The sequence below is a fragment of the Cavia porcellus genome, unplaced genomic scaffold (assembly GCF_034190915.1).
Source record: "Cavia porcellus strain 051 isolate PalLab524CR breed Dunkin Hartley unplaced genomic scaffold, mCavPor4.1 scaffold_19, whole genome shotgun sequence".
Lineage (NCBI taxonomy): Eukaryota > Metazoa > Chordata > Mammalia > Rodentia > Caviidae > Cavia > Cavia porcellus.
In genome coordinates this window covers 31,164,173-31,185,428 of record NW_026947502.1, presented here as the reverse complement: position 1 = coordinate 31,185,428, position 21,256 = coordinate 31,164,173, and the positions used below count along the sequence as shown (strand labels likewise).

The 21,256-nt window shown below is 46.6% G+C and overlaps 1 protein-coding gene and 1 pseudogene across 1 annotated transcript; one reads left to right on the top strand and one right to left on the bottom strand.

Annotated features, from left to right (window-relative positions):
• Nucleotides 1-909: 909 nt before the first annotated feature.
• LOC100727874 (high mobility group protein B1-like) lies at nucleotides 910-2,263 on the bottom strand (annotated as a pseudogene).
• A 126-nt stretch (nucleotides 2,264-2,389) lies between these two features.
• Nucleotides 2,390-16,660, top strand: Lman2 (lectin, mannose binding 2). The gene is made up of 8 exons (XM_003473244.5): nucleotides 2,390-2,781; nucleotides 2,936-3,054; nucleotides 7,932-8,049; nucleotides 8,890-8,969; nucleotides 9,152-9,313; nucleotides 9,443-9,557; nucleotides 12,318-12,437; nucleotides 14,316-16,660. Exons 1-8 carry the CDS (start codon nucleotides 2,502-2,504, stop codon nucleotides 14,474-14,476), a joined length of 1,155 nt encoding a protein of 384 aa, XP_003473292.2. The 5' UTR covers nucleotides 2,390-2,501; the 3' UTR covers nucleotides 14,477-16,660.
• The last annotated feature ends 4,596 nt before the right edge of the window (nucleotides 16,661-21,256 follow it).

Here is a 21,256-nt window from a genome sequence, read left to right as displayed (position 1 = left end):
TTTGCTTTTTGGTTTTTGGCCTTTTTGAGAGGATCTAACTATACAGTTCAGGCTGGCTGATTTTGAGTACACTTTGTAACCCTGAGTGGTCTCAAACTTGCAATGATCCGCCTGCCTCAACCTCCTGAGTGCTGGAATTACAGGCATGCACCAGCATACCTTGCTGTACTGTTATCTTCAAGGTAGGTGCTGGTATTATAAGACATGGGAATGAAAAATTGATCAAACAATATAGGCACAAATCTTTCTTTTCAATGAACTAATAGAAATTAGTAGTATAACTACCTGAACTTATTTTCTATATATGTATATATATATATATATATATTTATATTTATTTAAGAAGTCTGGATTTCTGATGTGAATTTTCAGTACCACAACTTACTGTGATACTTAAATCATTCATCAAAATAGAATTAGCAGGTAGAACAGTACTCTGGATGCAGGCTACCACATAATCACAGCCAGCCTTCCTGGACTTTTGAATGGATCCTTCTTGCTGTGCAGGGCACTGTCATTGAATCTAGATGGATTCCAAAACCATCCCAAGGCAGGATCTGTGCCAGCTCTTCGTGTGTCAACCTGAATTGAGCCTGCAGAGTTGGGGGTAGTTAAAGTTCCCTAAATAACTGGGCTTGGAGCCAGCTGGAGTGGATAAAGCTAGGCATGGCTTCAAGGCTCCCCTGGGCTACTCAGTCAGTTCAAAGTGGCACTGGGGTAGGACTCCAGGTGTCCTCTTTCTTTCTTTCTTTCTTTCTTTCTCTTTCTTTCTTCTTTTAGAGACAGAATCTTGCTATGCAATTCAGGCTGGCCTTGAGCTCACTTTTTAGCTCAAGCTAGTTGCAAATTTGCAATGATTCTTCTGCCTCAGCCTCCTGGGATTACAGGCATGTGTCACCACACCGGCTCTTTTTTTAAAACTAATAAAAAAATTGTATTTACTTGGAAGCATTCAGAATGCCAACAAAATGCTGCAACTTTTTTTTTCAATTATAGAGTGCTATTCAGTTAATAGAACAGTTATTTCACATAGACTGCATCAGAGACAACTGAAGATGAAAAACTACTGTCCCCATATATAATTTGTGTTGCCAATTTATAACCCCCATAGTGTACCAGGCAAGGTTAGTGGCTATTGAAAATACCACCAGGACCGGCCTATCTAAAGATACATTTGGTAGTGTGCTAAACATACAAAAAAAAAAAAAAAAGACACTGTACAGTTTAAAAACATCTTACTCAGCCTTACATTTCAGCTTTGTTCTTCAAAAGGAGTGATTTGTGTTCAAGGGGTTTAAATATTTTATAGACAAGAAAAAAACTGCACTAGAACCAACTTATGCATCATCATCTTCTTCTTCATCCTCTGTTTTCCTCCTTTTTGTGTTCCTCATCTTCGTCCTCTTTCTTACTTTATTTAGCCTTGACAAGTCCTTTTGTTGCTGCTGATCTTCCTTTAGCTCGGTAGGCAGCAAAGTCCTTTTCATATTTCTTTCAGCTTAGCAGCCTTCTTCTCATAAGGCTGCTTGCCATTTGCTGCAGTATTATTCCACGTTTCTCCCAGTTTCTTTGCGACATCACCAATGAAGAGGCCAGAATGTTCTCCTTTGATTTTTGGACTATATTTAGAGCTGAACAAAAAGGCCGAAGGAGGCTTCTTGGGCGCATTGGGATCCTTGAACTTCTTTTTTGTTTCTCCCTTAGGAGGAATATAAATTTTTATTTCTCTTTCATAACGAGCCTTGTCCGCCTTTGCCACGTCTTCAAATTTTCCTTTGTTTTTAGCAGACATGGGCTTCCACCTTTCTGAGCGTTTCCTAAGAAAACTCTGAGAAATAGAAGCATCTGGGGGCTTTTTCTTGGGCTCCTCTCGGCAAGTTTGCACAAAGAATGCATATGATGCCATTTTGCCTCTCGGCTTCTTAGGATCTCCTCTGCCCATGTTTACTTATTTTCCTCAGAGAGGCACAAAGTAGCTCAGTTGCCCGTCCAGCTCTTGGTTGTCCCTACGCTGTCTTTTGGAGCACAAAGTACTACAATGGCTGTGAGAGTGGGAGTCAGACGCAGCCTCCTCACCCTTTCCGCTCTGTAACCTGTTTCAATTTAGAGTTCCTTCCCACCTAGCTGGGAAAAATGCGACACGGTCAGTGCCCTAAGGGTCAAGCCACTGTGAGTTTAGTGGTCTTTGCGAGTCCTCCCGGTGTAAACAGCCCATAAAAACTACAAGTTCCAGCACGCCCAGTTCAAAAACGACGCCCGCGCTGCTCGCGGCTCAAACTATTCCTCTGTTTCTCAGTGGCTCGGAAGCCTAACGTGCTGTTCCGCGATTGGCTGCAACGCTTGTCGCGTCTAAGAACCCGTTGCTGAGTCCGCCCGCAGGTACCCTGGTGCCTCCAAGGTGATGGAACAGCACTCGACCAGGATAGAGGGCTGCCCAGCCAGTAAAGATGAAGTCCCCTCGGCTGCAAGGCTTTGCTTTTTAACTCTCGGGGACACTGAAGATGGAGGCTTCCGGCCGGAGGCCATTAGCTAGGACACCCGGAAGGCGGAACTCCTGGGGCGGAAGTGGCCGAGAGTGGAGGAGAATGGCGGCAGAGGGTTGGTTTTGGCGCTGGGGCTGGGGCCGGCGAGTCCCAGGGAGGACTGGGCTTCCTGGCCCCGGCCCTGGCCCCGCTACTCTTGTACATATTCTTCTGTTGCTGGGGCCGGTGGCTGCGGATATAACTGACGGCAACAGTGAGCATCTCAAGCGGGAGCATTCGCTCATTAAGCCCTACCAAGGTGAGGCCTGAGGCGGGCATGAGTGAAGGTGGGGGCTGTACCAAGTTGAGTGAGGACGTGCACTCTTGTTTTGAGCAGAGTAGCGCTGTGGGTTTCTAACCTGTGACACGGCCAGTCCTGGCTGACCTGTCTGTGCCTGTCTTTCTCCCCACAGGAGTTGGTTCTAGCTCTATGCCTCTTTGGGACTTCCAAGGCAGCACTATGCTCACGAGTCAGTACGTACGTCTGACCCCTGACGAACGCAGCAAAGAGGGCTCTATTTGGAATCACCAGGTGAGTGGTTCCCACGAGGCTGGACTTAAATGGTTCACTGAGCCACGGCCTCCCCGCCAGCCAAGACCTGAACTTGGTTTATAGGCGTGCCCCTCTGTTCCACCCCTTGTTAATCTCTTACCAGTAATAAGAGGCAGTGGATATTGAGTAGTTATTGTGTCAGGAGCTGTGGTTGAGGCTTTACACTTTCTTCATTTGATTTCTTCAAAAGCCATGAGAGTTAAGTGGTGTTAGCACCATTTTACTGAGAAGCTAAGGCTCGGTTAAAAGTGCCTTATCCATAGTCACATAACCAGAAATTAAGGTGCTGTCAAACTGTTTAAAGAACCACCTCAGTGGTGGGGAAAATGAAGCAAACTGGATCTTTATTTGATATTTTGCTGTTTTTTAGGCACTGACCTTGCCATGCTTTATTGCATTTAATTCTCAAGCAGGCTACTTGAACAAGGTGGCATTCATGACCTTATGCAGAGCTAATACAGCCAGTAAATTACAAACAGTATTTACACTGATCTGTCAGATCTCCAAGTGCAGCAGAAACTAGAAACAATTGATCTCCTCCTTCTGGACAGTAGGATCCCTTTGATATCCTTGCAGGCTTAGACCTCTTCTCCCATGCTTGCTTGACGGTGTTGTCATTCAGGAAAGTCTATTTGTAGCCAGTTTTGACATTGATGATTTTTGCCCTTTATGTCAGAGAGCCTGAGGTGTCACTGACATGTTGTATGTGAACAGTGGCCAAGGTGAGTTGCTGCACAGTGTTTGAGCTGAGGAAATGTAGGTTGGAAAAGGGAATTATTTGGGGGTGGGTCATAAGTTTAGAATGAATCTGTTCCTTCCCTAGCCTTCTTGATCCATCCCTTCCCATGGTCTACACCATTGGCCAATGCCCCCATCACTCTGCTCCTTCGTTCCTTGTGACTCTCTTTCTCCTTTAGTTGTGGGAGTCTACCCTATCCTTGTGTTGCCTCATCTCTCTTCCTGCCTTGTGCCACCACACTGCTGTTTAAAAGGCATCTGTACTTTCTTCAGTTCTTACTGTGATCCTCAGAGCCTGGGGTCTCCTGTGAAGGATAACTGCACACTTTGTCTGTACAATCTGGCCCATGGTGCCTGGCAACTCTAGTCATTCTGTTGATTTTGTTCCAACTCTCTGCCTTCTCACCTCAGGACCTTTGCACTTGTTGTTCCCTCTATCTGGGACATTGCCTCCTGGTTCTTCATGCCTACTTGATTCCTTCTGTTAAGTCTCAGTTCAAGTGCCACCCACTCAGTGACTATTTCATTAACTCCCTTTTCTCCCTCGAAGCACGTTGTGTCACAATATTCTGTTTTAGGGTTCCCTTCACCCCCAGGGTCAGACTCATGTTCTTGCACATTCTGGGCAAGCACTCTGCTATACCTCACTAGTTTTTAGAGATGATAATATACTCTTATATTTTTCATAGGAAGGAGTTAAGCATAATGCTGAGTTTAAAAAAACAAGGCACAAATAGTATTAGAAATGTTAGAAACTGGGTTTAATTACAAAGAATAACCATACCCAAGAAAATTATTTAAATTATGATTGTAGGTAGCTAGTGGTTGGTATTTGCAGTGACTTGGAGATGTTACAGGATGGAGAGCATTCTGTTCTTTATCAAATTTGCAGTCTAAAATATAATGATTTTGCCTTCCACCCCCATATTCCTACTCAGCTCCGTAGATCTTTCTTGTTGGGCCCTACTGATGCTCCGTAAATATTTGGAGTATCTCCTATATTCCTCAACACAGTTGCTTGAATCTCTTAGAATTTTCTGTTAAGTGCTTCCCAAGAACTATCTCTCCCTTCACTGAGCTGAAGAGATGCTTTCTGCACTTTTTGTTTTTCTGTCTCCATTTGCTTCATCTGGGGGAGACACTGAATTAGCAAATACCCCCCACATTCCTACTGTCTTCTGAGCTGTAATGTAGCTCAAAAGTAACTAGAACTCCAGGTGTCTGATAGTTGAAGCAGAAGACACAGACTCAGCCTCCATCTTGAAGGCGTTTTGTGTAGAGGTTGTAGGAGTGGCCTTTAAGCTGTTTTTTTTTCCTTTATAAATTAATGTTCCAATCCAGAATTATTTGTCCCTTACAAAAGTTGATATAAAAATCATTTTAAGTTTAAATATTTAGTGAGGTATGTTGGTACACATCTGTGATCTCAGAACCCAGGAGGCCAAGGCAGGAGGATCGCTGTGAGCCAGGGTGGGCTGCGTAATGATTCAAGGCTAGACTGAAATACATAGCAAGATCCTATCTCAAAAAATAAAAACAGCCAAATATGGTGGTGCATATATGTAATGCCAGCACTCTGGAGGCTGAGGCAGGACAGTTGCTGTGAGTTTGAGGCCCACGTGGGCTACAAAGTGAGTGCAAGGCCAGCCTGAACTCCATGGTGAAACTCAGTCCCAAAAAAAGACAAAAATAAATCAAATGAAAACAGCCAGGCATCATGGTGTATGCGTAAAATCCCAGCATTTGGGAGGCCATGGCAGGAGGATTGCTAGGAGTTTGAGGCCAGCCTGAGCTACATAGTGAAACCCTGTCTCAAAGATAAATGAACAAAAATTTGCAAAAGGAGTGGAGGTGTAGCAGTGTGGCCAGCAGTGGAGCACTTGTGTAAAAGCCCTGGATTTGATCAGGTCCTGCAGTTTCAGGAAAGGACACATGGATTCAGGAGCTGGGACTACAGGCATGTGCCACCACGCCTGGCTTCTACTGTTTTTAATGGTTACTATATTTGTCTGTTACTGTATTTAGTTCTGGTGTACTTTTAATGTGAATTTTTAAAATTTCAGTTACCTTCCTGATTTCTAAATCTTGTCTTTTGTTTCCTTGAACATATTTGAAAGTCTGGTACCTGTAATTCCTCCTGACCTTCCTTTTTCTCTTCATTTTATTCATACTGTTTCTCTTTGTCTGCCTGGTTATTTATGACTGTGTGTGGGACACTGCATTTATGCAGTTGTTTGTAGGAAAGCTTAAGGCCTGGATAAGTTACCTTAGTCTGATTTGGGGCAGAAGAAGGACTCAAAGGTGACTTGAGTCCCTGGGAGGGCCTTTCCTAGTGCGCGCTTGCTTTTGGGTTACAATCTTTGTGCAAATCTAACTCAAAGCAAGGCCTCTATAATCCTCAGTAGACTTCGCACTCAAATTCCTTGTGTCCTTGAGAGCTAGTTCTCGTCACCTTAGATGCCCTCACCAGACTGGCGAACCTTCCAGAATTGAGGAGACTTTGAAGTTTTACACTGTTTGCAAGCTGTTTTGCAGTTGCTTCCGATCTCCATGATCTCAGGGGCCAGACTGGGTCTCATCATCTGGGTTTCCAGGACCCAGAGATGAACAGTGAATCTGGTGGATCTATGAGCGCATAAGCTGATTTGCCAACATTGGTACATAACCTTTTCTATTTTTGATTTGAGTTTTTCCTGGTAATAGAAGTAATATATTCATTATACACTCTCCAAACATAGAAAGTAAACATTCTTGGGCTGGGGATTTAGCTCAGTGGCATAAGCACCTAACGGGCAAGCACGAGGTCATGAATTTGATCCCCAGTACCACAAAAAGAAAGAAAGTAAACATTCTCACAATTCTCTCATAATGACCTAAAATTAATATGAGTTCTTGTTTTGTTTTTTTTCTTAATTACCTCCCCCATGAGACTATAGCTGATACTACTTACAACTTACTTTTTCTTTTAGTGTCTTTGATACCTATAGATGTAAGTGTTTCTGGGATCTGCCGTATTGTTAAAAAGCTGCAATCAAATTTCCCCCAAGAAAACAGAACCATTTACAGTCTTACCAGTTATCTGAAAGTGCTATTTCTTTGTGCCGGCTGTATTCAATACTAACGATCTTTTTAGTAGCTCCCACAATGACAGATCAATACTACCTCGTTTTAGTTTGCCCTTCATCACATGGCCATCTGTTGACTTCTCTAAATGGACTCTTGTCGAAGTATGTTTACTTTAAGTTTTCTTGAGCAGTTTCCTGGTAGGGAAGGGGAGGGTGTTTACCTTTGCTGTGAGCATCTGGTTCGTGTGGCCATGGGGAGGATCTGTTTCTCTCACATGGTGGCCCAGAGCCACCTCCCTGAACAGCCCCCATCCCTGGGTTGAGCTGGGTTTCTCGGAGGTGTTTTGGGCCAAGAGTTGGGCTTTGCAGTCAGCCAGACCAAGTTTGAATCTCAGAATTTCCTCAGCCTGCTTTTCCCCACTTTGGAAGGTTGGATATAAGAGAAGATGGGTGGCATGGGTAGAAAGGATTTGGTACAATTTATATTTAAAGGCCTGAAGGTCTTGGGAAGCCTAGGACAGTGCCAAACCTATGGCACGCATGCCATAGCTGGCTGTTTGTATCATTGGGAGTTCTAAAAGGTTTGCTGTCACTGGCCTAGAAGATGGAACTCAAATTTTCAGACAGACCTGGGTAAGAATCAAGACCATACTGTAACCTGCCATGTACAACTGCTTCAGCATTTCTGTTATTGAAAATACCGGCTCAAATAGGGGTAGTTATCTACCTGCAGGACCTCAGAGTAGGAGCAGTAGGGGTTGGAGATGAAACAGGCTAAAGGATTTGGTTGGTACTAACAGTATAAAAGCAGGCCCAGGGAAGCAGAGGCCAGGCCTCAAGCAACCTTGAACCACTGTGGTTTTCCCTTCTTGCTTGAGGATCTGAGGTTGGCGGCACTTATGACTTTGCTACCTGACCCTGGGATAAGGACTGGGTACATGGTCTTCATGGGGTTGGGAAAAGAGAAATGTTACACAGGTTCTGGGCCAAGATCCTCCTCAGCTTTTTTAAAGGCTGGGGAGTTCTGAGCAGCCCTCTCTGCTCCCACTTCAGCCCTGCTTCCTCAAGGACTGGGAGATGCATGTCCACTTCAAAGTCCATGGCACAGGAAAGAAGAATCTTCATGGAGATGGCATTGCCTTGTGGTATACCCGGGACCGCCTCGTGCCAGGTAGGGCAGGGCTAGCTCAGGGATGCTACTGAGTCCCAGAAAGTGGGGCAGCCGTGAGGCTGGCTTCGAGCCACCAGGGAGGTAGAGGCAGGTGAGACAAGGGGGTTTTCCTCTGCTTCTGTGGTCAAAGATTTTCTGCTCTGCACCATCATGCGAGAAGATACTGCTGCTGTCCTCAGATGAAACTGCACTTTGGAAAGGAGTTTGGCTGTGGCAGGAGGGCTTCTTAGGAGAGGAGAGCAGCTAGACCTCCCTGCTCCACACCATTCTCCCTTGTGACCTGATTTTGGCCATTCTGTAATTTGAGGGGTCTGTTATTTCAGTACTGGAGACTGAGTCAGGGCCATTGCACTAAGCTACTCCCTAGCTGTTGACTTAGTTTTTATTTTGAGATAGGGTCTTCCTAAGTTGCCTGGTTAGGCTGAACTTGCAATCCTCCTTCCTCCTGGGATTATGGGTGTACACCACCAGACCCTAGTAGAGTTATTTATTTATTTTTTTAGAGGGTAAAACATGAAGACTATTAGACACTGTCCATAGCCTGCAAAGTTAAAAATGTACCCTCTGTGGCCCTTTACAGAAAGTTCACTGCCCTCGGCCTAAGGGCTATTCCTATGGACTAGGAAGCCTGCTGGCTTGAAACTGGCCCAGCAATGTGGCTGGCTACTTAGGTCAGATTTGCTGCACCCCAACAGCCTTCCTGACCCACTTCATCTTTTTCCTTCAGAGTTTCTCTTCTCTCCTGGGTGAATGATCTCTAGCCCCTACCTACACTGCTTTTGAGCTACCCAGAAGACATTTCTAGTTTTTCCCTTTGTGAGTATCTCCTTCTAATTCCAGGGCCTGTGTTTGGAAGCAAAGACAACTTCCATGGCTTAGCCATCTTCTTGGACACATATCCCAATGACGAGACCACTGAGGTAGGGCCCTGTTCTCTCCTGTGGAGCAGGAAGGCAAGGACTGGGCAGTTGGCTAGAAGTTGGGGACTGGGTCTTCTTCCTGGTCCAGGCACAAAAGGAGCCACCAGGGGTTGGGGTGGAGGGCACCCATCTTCCTCCCACAGTCTGGGCAAACCGTGGAATAACTAGTGTCTTGGTCCCAGCGTGTGTTCCCGTACATCTCGGTGATGGTGAACAATGGCTCCTTGTCCTACGACCACAGCAAGGATGGGCGCTGGACTGAGCTGGCGGGTTGCGTGGCTGATTTCCGCAACCGGGACCATGATACCTTCCTGGCAGTGCGCTACTCCCGCAACCGCCTGACGGTAAGCTGCCTGACAGTGTGAGGGAGGAGCCCCTTAAGCCCAAAGCTGAGCCCCTGCTGGTTCTGCAGAGGCTTGGGGAGGTGTCAGGCTCAGGCCTGCAGGTGTGCCTGACTGGCTGGCTGGCTGCAGGTGATGACTGACTTGGAAGACAAGAATGAGTGGAAGAACTGCATTGACATCATAGGAGTGCGCCTGCCCACCGGCTACTACTTTGGAGCCTCGGCTGGCACTGGTGACCTGTCTGGTGAGTGAATGAGCTGAATGGGGAATTCCTTCCAAGCCCAGGTCCTCCGTGGTCTCTTAGAAGCTTTCACACAGTTAGTAACCTTTGTTCCTTTGGTTTCCATACTCACTATCTTTCTTCTCTCTCCATTTCCTATAACTGTAGGTAGGCCCAAACAATTCATAAAACAATTCATTAGTGATCGTTCTTTATCTTTATGAAATTAGAGGCTGAATGTAGATTCTATAGATTCTGTCTCCAGACCTGTGTAAGTAGTGGCTGGCTCAGCATCCCTGTTCTCTTACTAGCTAGAGGGTTCAATCCCCATCACCTCTCTGGAGCCTCCCAAGCAATCACCCTTCTACACTAGCCCCTCTCAGTCTCTGTGCAGCAGCCAGAACAATCACAGTGCACCTCCAAGGGGTTGCCCCTGCTCAGTGCTGCAGTGGCTGCCATCTCACTCAGAGTCAGGGCCACGCCAGCCCCCTCGACACTCTGCATCACGTCTGATTCAGGGCCCACTTCCCTGCTCATGGCAGCCGCCAAGCTGGCTCTTGCTCAAGTGAAACTTCCACAGTGGAGCTTCCCCATTCTCTTATTTAAAACTGCTGTCTCCAGTCCCCAACATACTCTCCATTACCTTTCCCTTCTTCATTTTCCTGGGCTAGCATCTGTTTTTTTCAGTCAGCTGTAAAATTTATTTTATTTTCTACTTTTTTCCCCCTACCCACCATCTAAATTGTAACCTGCATGATATGCTTCATTTGTCTCACAGTAGATACTCAGGAAATGTCAGCATGCCTGTACAGGCCATGCTATGTCAGTTGGCATAGGAGATACTTGGTGGCCCTTGTCTGTGATCTGCAGTCTTCTACCAAGGGCACCTGGAAGGCACCAGGCCCAAGCCAGCTCCTAATGAGCACAACCGGGAGGGGATGTGTTAGACTTATTTATCCTCAGAATGTTGCTTATAGCCAGTGCCCCTCCCCCTCCAGGGCAATACATAGGTCCGTGTAATCTCAGGAATCCCAAAATGTCCATTGTTTTAGGATTTTATAGTTTTAATAGAGAACTCTGGTAGAGGGCCAGCACTGAGGATTGGACCAGGGCCTTCAGACTGAGCTACATCCCTTGCCTTTCTTTTTGAAACAGAGTGTTGCTTAGTTGTCCAACTGGGGTTGAACTTTCAGTCCTCTTGCCTCAGCCTCATAGAGTGCTGGGATTACAGGCATGCACCACCATGCAAAGCTTAATAGAGAACTTCCAGTTGTGTACTCTAAGCACAAACGAATGGCCTAAAGGCTCCTGTTCTGGTCCCACAGCATCTATAACTACCAGCACATGATCCGTCTTGTTTCATTAAGGATCCACCATAACACACTTCCCTTCCCTCCACTTTTACCAAGAGTTTTGTATTACAGTATCTCTTCATGGGAGGAGCAGATCTGTGGCTGATAGGTGCTCTCCAAGGTGATTTTGAGATGTCCAGTGAAGCATGGTAGAGACCGCCGCAAGAGTTAGTGCCTAGCCATTAGTTGGGGGGTTGTCGATGCCAGGCATCCTATAGGTAGTCATGGGATATATTCTTAGGTAGGTAGCAGTTCCTATTTTTATGTAACTGAGACCATAGGGAATTTGAAAATTGGAGGATTTCCCCAACACGACAAGCAGGAAGTGGCAGAGCCCAAATGGGAGCTAGAATCTGACACCATAGCTAGTCCTTGTATCTCCAGGCCACTCACCACCTTGAGGGGCTGTGCCCTCCTGCTGTTCATCTGGAGCTTCCTGATCCGGCCACCAGTTCCTTCCACTATGGTTCTAGGAGATTTTCCATTTTAAACAAGACCTTTCCCAGATTCCAGTTGGTTCATCAAGTTTTTGGCTAGAGAATCCAGCTGGCAAGGAGAGCTCCTTCTCTCTTAACGGGATGATCTGTTAGTGTCAAGCAGAGGCTCTTTCCTGCCTGGGCTCTTTGGACTATCCCTTTTCTAAGTTTCCTCAGGTACAATAACTGACACTTGTTTTGGGGTCTGGTCCTTAGCTGGACGCTCAGTTGTCTATCTGTAATGTACACTTGGGTCTCTGACAGGAGTACCTGGAAGCTGCCTGCCCTTGGGAAGATCAGGCTTCTCAGTCAGCCCTTACCTGGTCTCTGTTTTAAGTACTTACCCTCTGGCAGCAGTGTGTATTTCATGTTCTGTGTATGTTCATTAGCTTGCCATAGTGCCTAGACAGCCTAGAGGAGGGTTATCATACCAATCCCATTTTACAGATGAGGAAATTGAACCTCAAAGCGGGGAGCAGACATGGGATTTATACTCAAATGATTTTGAACATAAAGCTCATGCTCTCTTTTTGCCACCTAGTCTCTTCCTCCTAGGTTTCTTTTTTTTTTTTCTTCTTCTTTTTTCTTTTTTTTTTTTTGAGACAAGGTCTCACTGTCGCCTCAGCTGGCCTAGGACTCTTGATGATCTTCCTGCCTCAGCTTCCTGAATGCTAGAATTACAGGCACATGTCACCATGCACAACTTCTCTTTTATTTTCTGTGTGTGTGTGCGTTGCTAACCACACCATCTATCACTGAGCTGCACCCTCCATCCCTCGCAGATTTCCTAGAATACTGTCTTCCTGGGGCTGGAGGTAGCAGGGAAGAAAAGAGGCCAGCCATGGGCAGGAGCAGTACTCTCAAGCCCAGGCCAGTTCTTTGTCTTTGGAGAGGGACTCGGACCATGCACCTGAGGCTGGGTCCAGATAATATGAGGTATATTCTTCATCCCATAGACAATCATGACATCATCTCCATCAAGCTGTTCCAGCTCATGGTAGAACACACTCCGGATGAAGAAAACATTGATTGGACCAAGATTGAGCCTGGTGTCAGCTTCTTCAAGTCTCCCAAAGGTATGTGTGAACATGGTTCCCTCCCTACCTGAGCCTCAGGTGAGCACTGTGGTCCTTCTGCCCTTCCCAATCCAGTAATGGCTGTGGTCTGAGCTCAGCCTTGCCTTGGGGAAATGGTATTGACTGACCTTGCCCAAGCTCCTAGAGGTCAGGAGTTTGGGTTGGGTCACCTCTGAGGAGTTTTCAAGTAAATGGGTGAGGCAGAAGTTACTTAGAGACCGTCCTCCTTGCATTTCCTAAGGTAGAGAGGCCATATTTGAACGTGGGTTTCAGCAAAACCATAAAGCCTGATTTCATCCACTAATTGTCTCTCTGTCCCGTGGAGTGAATGTTCCGGCTGGAGGAATGAGGCATTTCCACTTCCTCCTACCCCAAGAACTGTGGAGCCAGTGGTGACATAAGTGCATGGACGGGGCCGGGGATACAGCTCAGTGGTGCAGTGCCTGCCTGGCAAGCACGAGGTCCTGAGTTCAGTTCCAGGTATCAAAAAAAAATGCTGGACACAGTAGTACAGGCCAAAATCCCAGCACTTGGCTGAGGCAGGAGAATTGCAAGTTTGAGGCCAGCCTGAACTATGCAGTGAGACCCTGTATAAAAAAAGAAAACAAAAAGAAAATAACATGCATGGAACAGGCCTGAGTGAGCTTTACCAGGCTGAGATGTGAAGGGCTTAGCCCAGTCCTAGGTTCCATTCCCAGTGTTTTTCCGGGTTTTTAAGAGAAGTCAGAATCTAGCCTTCTATGTGATATTTCACTTTTTCAAAGATTGGAATGGCTTTTAAATATTTTAGGTGCCAGACAAATCCTGTCACCATTGGTCAGACTGGTGGCTGCTGAGTGCTTTCAAGGATGCCGTCTACTCTGCGTACCCACTTTGTGGCTGGCGAGGCAGAGATTAACTGATTTTCAGACTTGGTGATCTACTTGTTCCTTCAGCAGATGTTTCCAGAACTTTACAACTAGCCATGGGCTAGCACTGGAAACCTGAGGAGAGGCAGGGCCTGTCCTAGGGCTCAGTCTAGCAAATGAGGCAGAAAAGGGATTATTTGTGGGAGCCCTGAAGCTCTCCTGGTTCAGCCAGTAGCCATTGCTGTCATTGTGCAGGGGCCTGCCTGGGGCAGGCTTTGCAGGAGGGGTGGCTGTAGGTTGGCTTGGAGTCAGTGTTCTATCAAGTGGGCAGTGTGGATGCAACTGAGGGTCAAGACTAGCACCCGAGGCTGGGTTGAGAGGCCCGTGCAGACCTGCCCTGGAGAGTGAGGCCTGCATCTAGGAGGAGGCTGAGTAACTGCAGCAAGGCTCAGCCCAGACCTCACCTCCTCCATCTATGACTGGGTATTTCCTTCTCTCGTCCTGGGAAAGGGAATTCACGAGGGCACTATATCCCAGAGTGTTGAGGATCCCTGAGATCCCACATACATCAAGGCCCGGCACCCAGCAGGGGGAGGGGCTGCCAGGGCCCTTCAGCTGTGAGATCACCCTTTGGGGAGGGCTGTGCTTCCTGGGAGGGCTTTGCCCACAGATCTGATCCTTGGGCTTATCCTGGACAGAATCAGGCTCTTGGAGGGAGCCTAGGGATCTCTGGTTTTAACCAATGCCTTGCAGCAGAATGCACCGCAGGCCTCAGGTCCTGGGACCTTGGTCCCTGTGGGATTGACCCTCTTTCTACTCCTGTCCTGCCAATTATGGACCTAAGAGCTTAGCTGTGGCCACCAGACATTGCCCTGCAACCAGCACTGTCCCACATGTAGGCTGTATGTCGTGGCCCCCTGAGATGGTAGACCTGGTCCTGGGCCATGATCCTGTTAGCTGCATTCCTAGAGGCCAGCTGTGCCCAGCCCCTCCTCCTTTGCCCATTCACCACCCTGTTTCTCCTCCCCAGACAACGTGGACGACCCCACAGGGAACTTCCGCAGCGGCCCCCTGACGGGTTGGAGGGTATTCCTGCTGCTGCTGTGCGCGCTCCTGGGTATCATTGTGTGTGCTGTGGTGGGCGCTGTGGTGTTTCAGAAGCGCCAGGAACGGAACAAGCGTTTCTACTAAGCTGCCGCCCCGTGGAAAGAGCCTGACTTCCAGCCGAGGCTCTAATGTGAACTTTTTTTTTTTTTTAAACTGGGATCGTAAAAGAAAAACACGATCTTATTTCTTAACCGTTTCAAAGAAATGATTAAAGTATTTTCGTACATTTTGCTTCTTGCCCAGCATGGACAGATGGCAGAGCTGGTGTCTGCATCCCCACAGCTGGGGATGAGGCTCTCAGTACTGCTCTGGTGGCATGTGAGGAACAGAGGCTCTGTACCCGGGGCTGTGGCCCTGGACATGGCTGTTGAACACTGGAGGGCCCCCCAAACCACATTGGGGTGGCTCCAAGGACCCAGGGCAGTGGTTTTGTTCTGAGGCGTGTGATGTGTATGATGACAGACAAAGCTCACTTTGGGGAACCTGGGCCTTCCTGTCCCCCTCTGAGCTTGTGCCAGGGCCGACCTCAGATGAGGGTGGAGGAGCTGTTTGGTGGGGCTCAGAGTGTGACTGTTTACTAAATAAAGTGAAGTAGCCAACCTTAGCCTTGCAACTGTCCTCGGGAGCTTTGCTTTTTCCTTTGATAACTTCTAGCCAGCCTCTGGCCCTCAGCAGAGCACCAGCTGGGAGGGATGTGGTTGCCCCATTTCCCAGGTGGAGAAACAGTACAGTGAAGCAAAATGTGCCCGTCGTCATCACCCAGCAAGTGGTGTGTTAGAGACTGTGCAGTCTCGTGCTCCGGGCCTCTCAGTAAAAGGACAGCATGGGGAGGGCAAGGGGGCTGCAGAGGGTGTGACTTCAACCTGGCTTCAAGGATAGAGGAGAGCAGGATGCAGAGGAGTGCAGTGACAAGAAATTCAAGAAGCGGGGCTGGGGGTTTAGCTCAGCGGCATAAGCGCCTGCCTTGCAAGCAGGCAGTCGTGAGTTCGATCCCCGGTACCGATAAAAAAGAGAAAGAAAAAAAAAAAAAGACTCAACATTGCTGGTGGGCTTGGGGCAAAATGTAGCTCAGGATGTGTCTTCCTCACTGTCATGCTGTTGGAATGAATTGACTCGTGTCTCTGTTACGTTACCCCTGAACATTTTAGGTGGTTTCCAGGTTTTAGCTCTTAAATGTTGCTTGTGCTTCAGATGTTCTTGCACATGTCTATCCTTGCAAATGTAAAGTTGCTGGGCACCTTGTGTACATTTTCAGTTTTACTGGACGGGGCCCCATTGCTCTCCAAAGTGGAGCGAGTCCTTTTCTTCCCACTGTGGTTAATGGCTGCTGAGATTCCCCTCTGCCCACTAAGCATTTGATGACCATTTTCAACTTTTAACAATCTGATATGTGTAAAAGTTTTAGTTTCTGTTTTTTCGCAAGTCAGTTTGAAGATCGTTATCAGTTGTGTAATTTCTTCTGTGGTACTTTAATTTTAGCCTCCTTTTTCTTTTTATTACTAGTGTACAGTTTTCTTATATAAGAATCCTTTGGTTATATGCTTGGCTTTCTACTTTGTAATGATGGCATTTGATGTAGTGTCTACCTTCAAGTGTCACTTACAGATCTTTCCCAAATACTGTTTTCCCTAAGAGAGAGAGAGAGAGAGAGAGAGAGAGAGGAGAGAGAGTGTGTGTGTGTGTGTGTGTGTGTGTGTTATGGGGATTGAACCCAGGGCCTTCCCAATGGGTTGCATTGATTGCCAGGCCTTTTGTATTTTGAGATTTTGAGACAGGGTTTCACCAAAATTAGCATTTAATCTACTTGGAATTTATTTTTGTATGTATTGGCTGTGAGGTAGGGATTGTTCACTGTCTTTACCCTGTTGTCTCATCGCTCATCCTTCCTCACCCGCGGAGGCCCCATGGCAACCACTGCTAATGCTGCCCCTTGCTCTTCTCCTCTTTTAGTGGCTGGAAGGCTAAGTATTCAGGTGACCTCCCCAGCTCCCTTCTAGCTAGAGAGGATGTGTACTGGGGAGGGTCTTGGACTGGTTTATTTCCAATGTAAAGAAGCTAGTGTGGCCATTTGCCCACCCATCTTCCTGCCTGGAACTGAAGGGTACACACGAGGGTGCAGAAGCCATCTGTGACCATGGAAGCTGAAGCAGTGCGTGGAACTGGCGTGTGATGGGTCCGTGATAGCATGGCTGGGGTGCCGCCCAAAGCTTGGACTGCTAACTGCTGGGTTTTTACATGGAAAAAAAAATAAATCCTTATTTGTTCAAATTATTGTGTCCTACGTGCTCTTACTTGGAAGTAAAAACAGCCGCATCCCTGTACCGCTGTGTATGTGGTGACTTTGCTGACACACCTGGGCCTGCCTTGCACAGCACCTGACAGTCATTCACCTGCCTGTCCTTTGCCACACATAGTTTTGGGCTATAGTTTGGGGATAAAACAGAACAAAAAGAATAAAATCTTTTCTCCCATAGTGCTTACAGTTTAGTAGTGCAATCAGATGGAATAAATAAAATATATATACTAGGAGCTGGGGATTTAGTTCAGTGGCATAAGCACCTGCCTTGCAAGCAGGCAGTTGTGAGTTCGATCCCCGGTACTGATGAAAAGGAAAAAGAAAAAACAAAAACAAAAAATACATATGCTGGATAATGCTTGTGTTTGTTTCTTAGAAATGTGGAAGAAGAACTGTAAACTTGGTGACCTTAACAGAAATTTACCAATAAGAAGACTGAAAGCCTGAAATCAAATTATTGGTGGGCCATGTCCTCTCTGACTCTCTCTGGGATCACCATTACCTTTTCCCTTTTCCCAGCTTCTGGCAGTTCTTGGCAATCTGGAGTTCATTGACTCGTAGACACACACTGTAATCACTGGTTCCATCGTTACATGGCTGTCTTCACATCTTCCCTGTCTGCATGCCTGTTGTGGTCAAGGTTTATAAGGGCAAATATTTAATATAGGACACAATTTATAGGATTATTTTAATATTCACCCCAAGAGTCAAATGCAGAAAAGTTCAGGAGATCTGTCCATACACTAAAGACCCAAAGAATAGCTGAGGATCTGGATCCCATGGCAGTGTCCTGCACAAGTTCAGCTAAAGACCTGCAGCCCATGTAATGTCCTCCATGAGTCCAACTGGGGGCTTAGAGCCCATGACAATGTCTCATGCAAGTCTGTACCAAGGATCTGCACTGAGAAGGCCAAAAGGCCAGTGATGGAAGCTAGAAGGTCTGTGCCAGCAGGATGAAGGATGTGTGCCTGCAGGCTGAGGGATCTGCAGTGGAGCCAGGAAGTAACGCTCAAGGTAAAGGACCTGAGCTCCCCCCCCACAGAGAATTACAGCCATTCTCAATGACAGCAAGGAGCTGAGCCTCTCTGACGAGAACAGCTAAGTTCATACAGGAAAAGCAGCGTGACAAGCTTCTGCAGGACAGTGCCATCTTCTCCAGTTCCTGTATGCTGTTGGCTGCAATCCTCAGGTGAGCCTTCCACACCCACCCAGCGCACACTGACATAGTTCAGCTGGGCGTTACATTAGTTACCATTAGTTGTTAATCCACTACAGTGCCTGTCTAAATTGAAGCTACTAGACGTTGGGTCAGGCTCCCCCTTTCCAGTGATCTCTTCTTCACTTGGTTAAGTCTGCACAGCTCCCATTTCCAAGCCAAGTCTAGGTACTAGGGATTAGGACTGAACATGGGCTAAATTCAACCCGTAATAGTAGTTAAAGAGAAAAAAATTAATGCAAGTGAGTGAGAAGAGTGAGGTGAAAGTGGAGCAAGACCTGTGATTTTGCTAAGAACCTGAAATGAGTGAAAATTCATTGGTCTGTGTACTGAAGATCTGCACATTTTCCATATATAATATTTGAATTAGCTTTAAGATACAAGTATTTCTGTTAACCCCAGCAGTCTGAGAGGCAAATGCAGGAGGATCGCAAGTTCCAGCCTGGGCTCACCAGCAAGACTGTCTCAAAAAGAGTTTGGGGAAGTAGGTCAATGTGAAGGCCTTGGGTTCAATCTCTGAAAAAAAGAAAAAGATACATTTCCAAATGGCAGCTTTGTTGTAAGTATCTCATGGTCAGTATTTGTCATTTTCTGATTTGTGTCAATAATACTGATATCCCACATGTGGGCTAAAAGCTAATCAATAGCTCTTTATCAAACTCTTGGCATGAACTGGGCAAGGAATCCAGAAGTGAGGCCCTGCCCACTACTCCCCATCTCTACTTCCCAGTGGGAGACCCCGGGAGGAAGTGGCTTGCTAAGGAGGCCAGGAAATGTAGTTCACCAGGCTCCAGACCTAACAGTGGATTGGGCTTGCCGCTTGGAGACAGTGAATGCTTAGCCCGCTGGCCCTCATATGTACACCCCCAGGCAGTGGCTGCTGGGGACCTGGGCACCTGGACAGGGCTCCAGAGTCCCTGGGCTCCCTGGCCTGTTGCTGCAGACAGCATTCCATACAGAAGCGAAATCAGCCACTAGGAGTGCATTGTTTTATTTTTTTTTTCATTCACAGCCTAATCCTAATTCATAAAGTAAATCACGGTCAGAGGGAGAATCTTATTTAAATGCATTGAATGACTGTTAGTATATTGAGAAATGTCATCGGTCAGTTTGGGAGGGAGTCTGATTTTGTGGAAAGCACATTAGGAAGGAACAGGGCAAATTGCATCAATTTGTCTGATACTAGGAGGTAAAGATGGCTGACTGATGCATGACGGATGGGTCACCCGCTCGTGTCATGGCACATTCTCCTGATCTTACCTGGTCTGCCCTTGTGCAGTAACTGCTTGATGGAAAACTGAAAATCCTAAATCCTGGGTAGTATTCTTGATACCCTGCAAAGGCAGTTACATGTGGCCTGCACCTTCCATCATCCTGGAAGGGTAGAGTGGAAAATCAACAGAAATTACTTGATTTTGACTCCAAGTTTCTATTTTAAAAAATATGCCATTGCCCAGCATAGTGATGCATGTCTGAAATCCTAGCACTCAGGAGACGGAGACAGGATGATCACTGAGTTCAAGACCAATCTGAACTACATAGCAGAACCCTATCTCAATGAGCCGATAAAAAATGTGTTGTTAGCTGGGCATGGTGGCGCACTCCTGTAATCCCAGCACTTGGGGCTGAGGCAGGAGGATTGCTGCAAGTTTATGAGTCTGGGCTACAAAGTGAGCCCAAGGCCAGCCTGAGCTGCAAGATCCTGTCTCAAAAAGACCTAATAATAATAATGTATTGTTATAGTGGTGGTGTAGCTCAGTGGTAGAGCATGTGCTTAGCACTTGTGAGGCCCTGGGTTTAATCCTCAGCGCCAAAAAAAAAAAGAAAGAAAGAAAAAGAAAAAAGAAAAACGCAATTGCTTGCTTTCTTGGTTCCTTTTTTTTTTTTTTTTTTTTTTTGGTCTTTTTGAGACAGAGTCTCTATGCAGTTCAGGCTGGCCTTGAACTCACTTTGTAGCCCAGTCTGGTCTCAAACTCACAAGGATCCTCCTACCTCAGCCTCTCGAGTGCTAGGATTACAGGCATGAGCCACCATGCCCCGCTCATTTCTTGGTTCCTTTAATCTCTAATTCTTGTATCCTCTGTTTTCTTTTTGTGTGTTTGTGGAATATAGTTGCTCCCTGATGATGGGGTTACATCCTACATAATCATATAGGATATTTTCAATTTACCATAGGTTGAAAATATCCTAAATTGGAAATGCATTTAATACTCTTAATCCCCAAAGCATTCTAGCCTATCAAAGTGCTGCATGGTGAGCACAGTCGGTTTTCCCTAGCTTGGCTGACTCAGCCATAGCTCAAAGCCACTGCCCAGCATCTGGAGAGCACCAGACAATATATTGTTAGTTTGAGAAGAAAATCTAATGTCAAAACTGAAAGTTTGGTTTCTATTGAATGTATATCACTTTTATAAATCAGAATAGAGTGGGAGAATTTTAAGTTGAACCATGGTAAGTTGGGGACTGTGTATCTGTCCTCTAGAAATTCTTAGAGACAATTTGGGTGTTGCTATGGTTTGGCTCCAAAATGTTAAAGGCTTAGTTCCCAGCCAGGGATGTCATTGGATGATACAATCCATAGGAGGTGGGGCTAGTGGAAGCTAAGGTGGCGGAGGTGTACCCTTGAAGACACCGGAACTCTGGCTCCTCCTCTTCCTTGCTTCCCTGCTGCCATGGTGCACGGGCATCTTTTGCTACGCACTCACTATGTAGTACTGTGCCACCCGATCCTGTGGCAATAGGTCCAAGTGACCACGGACTGACACTTCTGAAACCAAGAGCCTAAACCAGCCTTTCCTTACAAGTTGATTGCCTTAGGCATTTTGTCACAGTGGGAAGAAGCTAGCTAGCTTGGGCAGTAATCATTCTTAACTCTCCTGTGCCTGAAAATATACTGTTATTCTGGAAGCTTTAAAGAATTGTTATCTTTGGTCCCTGAAACAAGATGTCTGTGCCGGTTTGAATGCAACTGGGGACCCTCTTTCAATTCGGAATTTATGTCTTCCTTCAGATTCTATTGCTTTCCTGATGGCCCATTGTGATGCTTCTGTAAGACTGCTCACACTTTTTGACACTTGTCCACTGACATGTAGTGTGAGTGCTTTTGTTGCCCTCCAAGTCTGTGATTAGTAACTAAATTGGAGTGTGAACACTCCGGGGGGCTGCGCTGTTAAGGGCAGGAGGCTTGTGTAGGATGTCACCACCTCATGGTGGAGAGCTCAGCGGCTGGTCCTGGTGTAGCCAGTTTTCTCTCTGGGCTCTTATCTGAGAATGACAAATAAGTCAAAGGGCAGCAGTGGGGAAGGAACCAAGTGTAGTTTATTAGAACAAAGAAAAGCTTTTGCGGGGCTGG

Coding starts and splice junctions, on each gene's coding strand:
- Lman2 (XM_003473244.5), top strand. CDS start 2,502: ATGGAGGCTTCCGGCCGGAGGCCATTAGCTAGGACACCCGGAAGGCGG. Junction 3,055..7,931: donor GCTCTATTTGGAATCACCAG/GTGAGTGGTTCC, acceptor CTCCCACTTCAG/CCCTGCTTCCTCAAGGACTG. Junction 8,970..9,151: donor CCAATGACGAGACCACTGAG/GTAGGGCCCTGT, acceptor TCTTGGTCCCAG/CGTGTGTTCCCGTACATCTC.